Consider the following 9849-nt stretch of genomic DNA (forward strand, 5'->3'; position numbering starts at 1 on the left):
AAAAAAAAAATAAAAGAAAAAGGAAAACCGCTCTGTAGAAGTGCCATGTCGTCTCGTGTGCAAAACCTAAAGCTGAGCTCATCCAGTCTTTTAAAGCAATATCTCCTTTAATAAGGACTATACTCAGTTTTTGTGTTTTTTTTTTATTTTTTATTATTAATTTGTGAATATTTGAGGTTTTTATTTTTTATTTTTTCTCTTGTTCATCCTTAGGAGCTTTTTGGGGGTTTAATCCACGTCCTCGGTGGAAGTGAAGCGTTGGGTTTCTTGTGAATGTACAGTACTTAGACCTGCTCTCCTCTCATCAGCCGTAGCGTGTAAATTTAGTATTATCCACGACAATACTATCTGGATTATACAACAAAAACAAGCTAATAATCAAATCTTTTTTTGTTGTTTTTTTTCTCTGCCGAGATGTTTTTAACAAGTCGCTGACCAATATATCAGACATTTCTACTTACGACTGACACGGTTGTATTTGATTTGTTTCCTGTTTGTTTGTTTTTTTATCCGCAGAGCTTCATATTTAGCCTCCGTTTTGTAAGCTAAGCTTTTTTTTGTTTGTTTTGGTCAGACAATCAGTGACAGTGAAATAGTCTTTTTTTTTTTTTTCCAGTGTTAAACTTCTGCTCTCTTTCAGTAGTGCGGCTTCTTATAACGAGCCAAGAAAGTGCAATTTCTTTGACTGTTTACATACTTGTATGTATATTTTTTTCTCTCCCCACCCTCCCCTTTCCTTTTTTTTAACTAAAAGGCATTACGTTAATGCCAGTGGATGATTAACTTTATAGCAAAGGTACAAACAAAGAGTTATTTATCTAGTTTGCATGACCTGTAACCTTTGCCTGTTGCCTCTGACGGTGTGCATCTGATAAACAAAACAACAAAAAAAGAAAAAACAACACAGTGATAATAGCATAGAATGTAAAAGCTCAAACATTTTGCCTCTATATCCGTAATAATAAAAGCATTTTATGTCTCCTACGACCTACAAACGCGTCATCTGTCGTCCTCCTTGGGGCTCCATGTGTCTGGAGGTCGGATCTGCGTGAGTTAACAGTGCTACCTAGTGGCGAAAGACTGTGCGTCTCGCGCCGCGTTGTCCTCTGCGACGACCCACAATGGAGGACGGCTCTGTCAGATGAGTGCAACTACAAGATGGGTAGAGGAGGGGGGCTGGGGGGTGGAGAGATACGTCTCATTCCCGGCATCCTGAGATGGCACCGCTCGATCTGAGCGAACGGGCGATGGAATCTAAAAGGTTCTCAAGGAAAATGAAAACAGTTTTTGTTTTTTTGTTTTACGTGGAACTAGGTTAGATTTACTAAGCTGGTAGCTCGACAGCAAGAAGACTTCTAAAATACGTACAAAATAAATGACCCAAACTTTTAATAAACATTTTTATGAAAGAATGTAGGCATATTGTTGTTTTGATGCTTGCTTTTGAAATTTGGGGAAGCTGCGAGAAAGAGAAAGGGGGTCGTCACTGTGTTCCCTGGTACCCCCCAATGTTCCCTGTTCCCCTAATGTTCCCTGGTACCCCCAAATGTTCCTTGCTCCCCTAATGTTCCCTGTTCACCTAATGTTCCCTGGTACTCCCCAATGTTCCCAGTTCCCCTAATGTTCCCTGGTACCCCCTAATGTTCCCTGTTCCCCTAATTTTTCAGGTCCCTTATGTCCCCCAGTACTCAGAAACTCATGAATTACAGGAAATGAAACTCTCTTAATTTAATACAGGATTTAAAAAAAAATTGTATTAAAAGACTTTTGAATGGGGAGCCAAGCATCTTTCATGACTCTCAATATTAACCCCGGGAGAACATGGGTGCCAGAGAGCATAGCTATGGACCCACAAGAAAGGTCATGAAATGCCTGAAAAGTTAATGAAAACCTGAAAACAGGTCAGTAATTTGGGGAATGAGGAGGAATGGGGACTCCTCCTGAGCTATTTGTTCACCAGTTTTTGAAAGGTGTTTTTGTATTTATTCATCTACAAAACGAATAAACAAAACTTGTCATTCAATCTAAAAAGCTGCTGCAACTCAGGCACCATTTAAAAAATAACCAACTGTTAGTGAAGGCAGCTCATCTTTATGAACAGATGGTAAAACTCCACCATGCAAAACAAGCAGAACAAATAAAGAAACTGCAATGGTATCAGTTTTCCTGATTTGAAACATTTAGAAGTTCGTGTTTGAGTAAAATTATTATTTTGATTTTATTCTACACCCTACTAACAGCAGATCTTCCAGATTTCAAATTAAAAACTCATTTGTTTGCAGTACATGACTAATGGTCAAACAACAGAAAAGGTGAAGGGTTTTCAAACGATGCAAAGAAACCAAGGTTATGTTCAGTTGTAGGCACCACAGTACAAAGGTTTTTGCTTTAGGAAGAGATCAGAAGTCCATATTTGGTGGAAAAAAACCTTGATTTTAATCCGTTCTCACTTGGCACGACCTCCACGTCTTTCCCATCGCTGTTGGGAGACTCAGCGATGTTTGACAGCTCGGCACCATCCGTCTTCCTCTTGGTCCCGTTCCAGAGGTTTTTCAGCGGGGTTCAGGTCCGGAAATTAGCCCAAACATGGCCGGGTCTCGCCCCGATCCACACCTGAGCCCCACTGAAAACTTCTCTTTCATCTCTTTAGGCACGGTCAGTGGTTACTTTTATTATTCCAAACCCTTTGGGGTCACTACTAGTGCTCTTTTTGACGTCCAGCTGGTCCTGTTGCGAGAGGTTAATGATTCCACAGCGTCTTCTTTTTTTTTTTTTGTGTACACTCTTATACAGGCATACTGAAAAAGGGGTTTCTCTTCCGGTTCTTCTGCAGGTCCCATCATTAAACTCTGGTGGTGCAAAGTGTCCAAATGAGTACACGGTTTCAACATTTTGAAATAAAATACGGTCCAACCCAACTCTGCGGGCCAGATTCCAAGTTTTTTTTTTTTTTTTTGGCCAGCGAAAACATGTACCGAAGTTTGGCCGAGTTACTCGTGAATTATTTCTTCTCGTGCCCAAAATCCCTCTTGGAAACGTGACCAATACGGCAAACTTTCCACAGGAAAACGCTTCGTGGCCGGAAAGAAAAAACAAAACCAAAAAAAACAAGAAAAGCTGACCAGGCTTTGTTTGTACAGATCGTTTTTATTTCTGTGTATTTACAAACAAGCACATGCAGGAGAGTGGACACTGACCGACACCAGAGGAGCACTGAACCGTATGCAACATCGGGACACGGGGGACGTCTACAGGCTACGTCACGCCGGAGAGAGAAGGAACAGGAAGGTACGGGACTCGTTGTTTTTTTGTTGTTTTTTTTTTTCCTCACACACAAACGCACACACACACACACACTCTGTGAAAGTGCGGGGGACGCGCTGACACGTCGACGTGCTCGCAGTCGTCTCCACGCTCACCTCCGTACTCGCGCTCTCGCGTTTACAGAACCCAGACAGAGCTATTCCCTTTCAAATGTCAATAAATAGTACATCCAATAAATTATCAGCTTTCAAACAATCACATCATTTAAAAAAAAGAAACGTTTTATAGATTTTCCCATATTTATTCTATATGTTGACACAAATTCTTATTACTTTCAATTTGATGCCATTTATTTATTTTTTTTATAACATGATCGGTATTTACATTATGAGCACGTGGTGAGCAATAATTTATTTCGCTGCTACTGGACTGTCGCCGTAGTGCCAGTAATCTCATGCTACATGGCACTTTCACGATAAACGAGAGAAACTGAGCTTTCCCTGATATTTGTATGTATACATATATATATATTTTTTTTTTCTTTAATGGCAATGAAACATTCCTGCTGAATCAAATGGAGGTCTTCACGTGTAGCAACTGCGTTTTTGAAGCAATCTACAGTCGAACGCCTCCGATGTCCATCGAAACGAAAAAAAAGGTTTTGGTTTTAAAAACGAACGAAACTGCTGAACACTCAAGCATATGCATAGTGATTGATGCAGGATATAGAGGTTAACAAATAATATACACGACACAAAAGCAACACGTTTCATATGAGCAACATCGGAACGAAACATATCACTTCCACCATCACCACTATCAATAAGAATGATTATGACCCGAGAACATGGCAGAAGGATAAATACAAAAGCTGAGGTACGAGAAGACGACCAGCCACCAAACCTGCGAGCTTTACTCTGGGATTTTCCTCATTGCATTCATCTTTTTTTTAATTTGCTTTTAGATGTACGAGCTGAGCGACATTGCTCCAACCATGAAGTGAGCCACAGATTGCCATTGCCGATAACATCTTTAAAATCTGTGCGTGACATCTATACGGTACCGTGGAAAAGTTTAAACCCTTAATATCGTTATATTTCGCCTCCAAACAGCCGAACCTTTCTTGCGTTATCTTAAAGTGGTCTTGACCAACAGTTTCAGACTTACTGAAGGTCCTCCGGAGTTTTACTTTGGACTTTGGCTGCTTTTTAAACCATTTTCAGTCCAGTTCTTGTACTTGACCGTAGCAGCAGATATTATGCAGTGTGCGCTTTAAAAAAATATAAAAAATAAGAAAAAATAAATAAAAAAAGATAGTTCCTATTTTCCCAAGCAAAAGCAAGTTATTAGATACAGCCAGTTACTAGCTATAGCTAACTAGCTTGCTGTTTCTCATGTGTAGACATAATACAGGTTCATTTAGCTATAGCTAATTACTAGCTAGGTAGCTAGTTAGCTATAGCTAAAGCAAGTTGCTATCAAGCTAGTAGCTACTAGCTAGGAAGTAACTTGCGTGAGATAGTTTTCATTAATCCAAGCAAAAGCAAGTTAATAGCTGTAGCTAGTTACGAGCTAGCTAGTAACTTGCCTAAAACGGTTTGTTAATCTTGCTAAGTTATAAGCTAGCTAGCTAGTGTCCTAGGCAGCTAGCTAGCAACTTTCTTGAGTTAGTTTCTACTATTTTCTATTTGTTTATTTATTTTTGCTAGCTGTTTGTCATGTGTGGACATAATACAGGTTCATCCCTTGAGTTTAGGAGACTTTTATGTCTGAACGAACAAAATGTCAAAGTTAAGTGCCCAATAAAAAACAAAGAAACAAACAAACCATAACATACATTGTTCTGAAAATAGCCAGTTACTGGACTAAACATGAGTGAAAAACATCCAAAAGGTCCGGAGGATTATTGATCAAAACTACCTTATAAGACTAGAAGAAATGTTTGGCTCAATGAAAGCACAATATACGGGAAAAAATAAAGATGACTTGAGACTTTTCTACCGTACGGTTTTCTGCCGCTTTCTGTCATTCTTTCAAAGCAGTCATGGCCCAATACAATGCATACCGTGTTTAAAATTATGCACTATATTGAGCAATGTTCTGAATATTATGGCAACACATAAAGCACGCAGGAGGGAAGATACTGGATTTTATACTAAAATTAAATATTTTATTTTTGCAGGACATTTACTTGATGAGCGAGGCAAATTGCACATATAAGAATGGATCGGTCACTCCCACACTAAACCCACAATTATCTGTCACTGATAGCTATCTTTCCATCTATTTGGAAATATCGATCTCGGTTTATTTAGCTATACACATAGATTCTTTATATATATTTATATATACTGTCAAATGTATTAGCAGAAAAACACACACAAACCAGGCCCGAAGATGAGAGGTCGATAAGGGTGAAAGGTCAATATAACACAGATCTACACAGCTACGATTCACTATATCGATACGCAGTACGCACCAGGAGCTGCAGCGCAGTACTCTAACATGCTTTCTCGACTCGACTGCCTGACCACCCGCCCGCCGCGACTCGGCAGCCAAGGGCATCGACTCCTGACTCCCAACGAGGCGCGGCCGCTCGTCAGAAGGAGCTTGAATCTGTCTCAAGTCGGCCGCACGGAGCGGATCAAGTTTCGGTTCTCCGGATCGGCGGCCGACAGGGAGGGCAGACATTAGGAGACACATTAAAGCAGGAAAAAAAAAAAAAAAAAAGAAAGAAAAGAAAAGGGATAGTTTGCTCAAAGATAGCGGTCTAAATTTGAATCGAGTCATTATTTCACACCATCTGCTGTCCTCCTGCTGCTCGAATCCATTAGCCAAATGCTACCAAACTGAATGGATCGCGATGGGAAAACGTCCCATATGTTCGGAACAGGAGCGAGCTGAAGACTACTTGTGATGAAAGCAAAGCGGAGCAGATGGCGTAGATGCTCTCAACTCAAACTGTAATCAAACCGGCGCAAAACATCCCTCTCAGAGTAGTGCAACGTCCCCACAACCTCTCCATACTCACCTAAAATATATAGATTCATATATGTATATACTTTATATGCATGTATTTCTTTTTGTGTTGATTTAGTGCAGCGGTTTTAGTGCCAGCGTCACATGATGAGGGAGGTGTAGCCGATGGGTACCAGCCCCTCCTTGTCTCCCTGACGACATCGAATCCAGTCGTGATCGACGCCTCCCAACACCACCAGCTCCTCCCCCTTGCAGAAGCTGAGCTCCGAACCGGTTCCCGAGTGGTCGCACAGCGTTCGAACGGACCTGAGGCCAAAAAAAAAAAAAACCCCAGCTTCGGTGATTATCGAACACAACAAACGTCAACATATGTGCTAGCAAATTGAGCCATTTTACAATGTCGAGACGTTGTTGTCTTTTTTTTCCAAATTCTGTGTTTCGAAAGCTTCGAAATGAGCCGCAGTTTGTCGAGATTTGGCGATTTATCGCCTGGGAACGAGCTAGTTTTGGTTTACGTTTGAGTCGTTTTTGTTTTTTTATTGGTCTGGAGCGACAACATCGGGAGTTCCAGCCGTATTTAAAAAAGAGGAATCCCCAAAGCTTTACAGTGACACCAAACATTACACGAAGGGATTTCCCCCGCGCTAACGCAGCCAGCATAGAAAAACGGACAGTTTTTTTTTAAGGATTAGAACTGAAAGCATCATTTCTGAACACATACCTTCCAATGAAAAAGTAAGATTTTCTATTTTAGCGACCAGGATCACTGGACGGTGTCTTTATGGACTCATTTTTGCGCAAATCTCAAAAATATATAATTTTTTCACTTTGCTCGCACTGCAGACTGTGCTCATTTTGACTCGTTCTGCCAACACGGGTCGAAAAAAACAAAATGATATAAAACTGATGAGTCAAAATCAGACTGCCGAGTCACCAGTGGAAGACAGACACACAACAACAGGAGCATTTTCTGGTTTCTGTTACACCCACTGCTGCTCTTGGAGGGAGAACGAAAGCGGGGGAAAAAAAAGTCTTTATTTATTTTTCAAACTTTCCACGTCAAAGCTGTTCTAAAGTAGAGCTCTTGATCTAAATTTGACATTTAGCCTCAGAATTTTGAGGAAATTAGCCAAAAATGCCTATCCGTACAAAGCTTTAGGACATGGTACTGAGTTGGATTTTAAGATATGTTATAAATATTTTGGATTTAACTAAAACATTAACCCAACATAATAGCACCACCTTCTGTTTGGGATCGGAGAGATTTGACTGGAATTTGAAACAGCTGGATTTCTGGGACAGATTTAGTCTCAGGCAACGTCCTCGATCTGATCGTCTCCGTCCCTTTGCGCCCGTCCTACCTGAGCGGTTTGGGTTTGTCCTTCGTCTCCGCTGCGTCGGCGTCTTCGTTTCGGGACTCGGACTCGCGTCCTCCCTGGGGCTCCGGGACCCTTCGCAGGGCGGGAGCTGAGGTGCTGCTCACCATCCGGGTCAGAGCGGTGACTCCCGGAGCCAACCACTGGGACGGACGCCTGGGGGGGACGGAAAGTCAGACTTTACTTTAAAATATTAAAATAAAAAATAAAAAACTGAACTTTTGTCAACATGGAGGACAGTAGTCAAGGTTTTTGCCTTCCCTGATGCAAATCTATCCTCATCTCTCCCCAACATCTCATCTAGGAACTAATTTAATAACATATCATCATACTTCCACCTCTGTGCCTTACTGTCAGGGGTACATTCTCTCCGGTTGTCGTGTCTGACATGAACAAATTACGTCTCATCTGAGCAACGGTTGACCTAAAGTTGATCTGTTCTTTTTTAAATATATTTGCCTGTTTTGTATCTCCTGGCTACAACGGACCCCTCGTTTCAACGTTCCTTTATTTATTTATTTATTTATTTATTCTTAAATCTTCTGCGTCTCACCTGGTTGGCACCGTGTGACCCGTCGGACCGTTGGGGTCTTTCGAGGCTCCGAAGAGTCGACCCAGACTCCAGGGGACCGGAGCGCCGCCGGCGCTGACGGGGACGTAGTCGCTTCCCGCCCGGGCCTCGTCCTCCTCCTCCTTCCTCGCCGCGGACAGGCTCAGCTCAGCCAGGTTCTGGCTCAGCCGGCCCCCCCAGCGCACCACAGCTCCCCACCCCTGCTGGATCACCTGGGAATCCAAAAATGGAACAAAATGGGCGCCTGAATGAAAAACCAGCGAGCGGCGGAGCGAGCGGGGCTACCTGTCCTGCGTGCTGAGCAAAGCCGTCCTCCTCGACATCGGGAGGAGGCAGAGCGCCAATTTCCTTTTCCTGCACCCACAGCAGCTGGGGACTCGTTTGCCCAAAGCCAAACGAGGCCTTCGTGGGTTCAGCGTCTGTGTCTGTGGATCCCGCCGACCCTTCGCTGTTTGGATCAACTCCGGGTGACGACTTCGCTTCTCCAAATTCTCCTCCTGAGAGGATCTCTGTGCCGCCGTGGATTTTGGTGTCGCCTCGCGCCGCCGCCGGTCTCGGGCCCCTGAGCGTCCGGTTCGAGATGGTGGTGCTGGAAGAGCAGGTCGAGGTTGAAGGTGAGCAGGCTGAGAGGCTGCAAGACGAGGAGCAGCTCCTCGAACAGAGGCCGGCAGGCGGTCAGCGACAGACGCACGAACGAGCCGGGGTGGTAATGCGCGTCCAGGACATCTGAGGCGGAGAGAGAGAGAGCCGTTAAAGGCGCCCGTACGCCTCCGTTAATAACCGCGAGCGCAGCGTGAGGAGTCGGAAACGTACCACTGCAAGACTGAAGATGGGACAGCCAGAAATCCAGAAGCTTGGTGCTGTGAGGCAGAGAAAAGGAAGGATGAAGTCGGTTTCTTTGCACATCAGGATGCAATAAAATAAAAAACGATCAGATCTCTGCCTGGTTTTAAAATGAAGCAAATCAAACCTCAAGTGTACAATAAAACACAACTGATCCCACCGTGTTGCAGCTACGAGCCCAGCCCAAATCATCGCTCGTCCGCCGCCATGCACGGCAGTTGGTTTGAGGCGATTGAGCTGATCGGCTGTTTTTGTTTGTTTTTCTTGGACCAACTTGGTGCCGTGTATTATTTCTGAAGCCCGGTGGCTAAGATTTCAATCTTAGCCTGTTTTTTTTTTTTTTGTTTAATAAATGATGGCGAAATCGGCTGTGAGTTTTTGTACACTTAAGGGTTAAGCTCGTATCATTTTTAAAACATGTCAAAGAGCAGATTAGTTTTAATACACCCTGATACATAAAACCCTAACATTAAAGGATGGCGGGCTTTGTTTTTCCCCGTCGTTGTGCGATTAAAACAGAAGTTTGAACTTTTAGCTCAAGCTCTTTCAGAAAAAAAAGGAGAATTAATGAGAGCCGTTCTTACTTCAGCAGGCCGAGGAGGAAGGCGTTGAACCGCTGCCTGCTCTGCCGGAGCTGAGGCAGCTCACAGACCCGGACTTGCAGGTTGAATAAGGCTTGGGTTTTAGGACCTTGGATGGGAGGGAGAGGGGAGAAAAAATGAGCCCTTGGCACTCACGAGCCAATCGATGTCGGCGCCCCTGTTGGTTCCCATTATTCAGCGCTTCCCACGTTAAAATCAACAAGTATGGATTGAT

General features: G+C 43.3%; 1 protein-coding gene across 1 annotated transcript in view; it reads right to left on the minus strand.

Annotated features, from left to right (window-relative positions):
* Nucleotides 1–8503: 8503 nt before the first annotated feature.
* The window catches only part of rusc1 (RUN and SH3 domain containing 1), a 10610-nt gene continuing 9264 nt past the window's right edge, over nucleotides 8504–9849 (minus strand). The window contains exons 5-7 of the mRNA XM_017425078.3: nucleotides 9618–9723; nucleotides 9004–9050; nucleotides 8504–8916 (exon numbers count right to left, since the gene is read on the minus strand). Coding sequence (XP_017280567.1) covers nucleotides 8648–8916; nucleotides 9004–9050; nucleotides 9618–9723 — 422 coding nt within the window. The 3' untranslated portion in view covers nucleotides 8504–8647. The remainder of the gene's footprint in view (nucleotides 8917–9003; nucleotides 9051–9617; nucleotides 9724–9849) is intronic.

This window comes from Kryptolebias marmoratus, linkage group LG16, assembly GCF_001649575.2.
Source record: "Kryptolebias marmoratus isolate JLee-2015 linkage group LG16, ASM164957v2, whole genome shotgun sequence".
Lineage (NCBI taxonomy): Eukaryota > Metazoa > Chordata > Actinopteri > Cyprinodontiformes > Rivulidae > Kryptolebias > Kryptolebias marmoratus.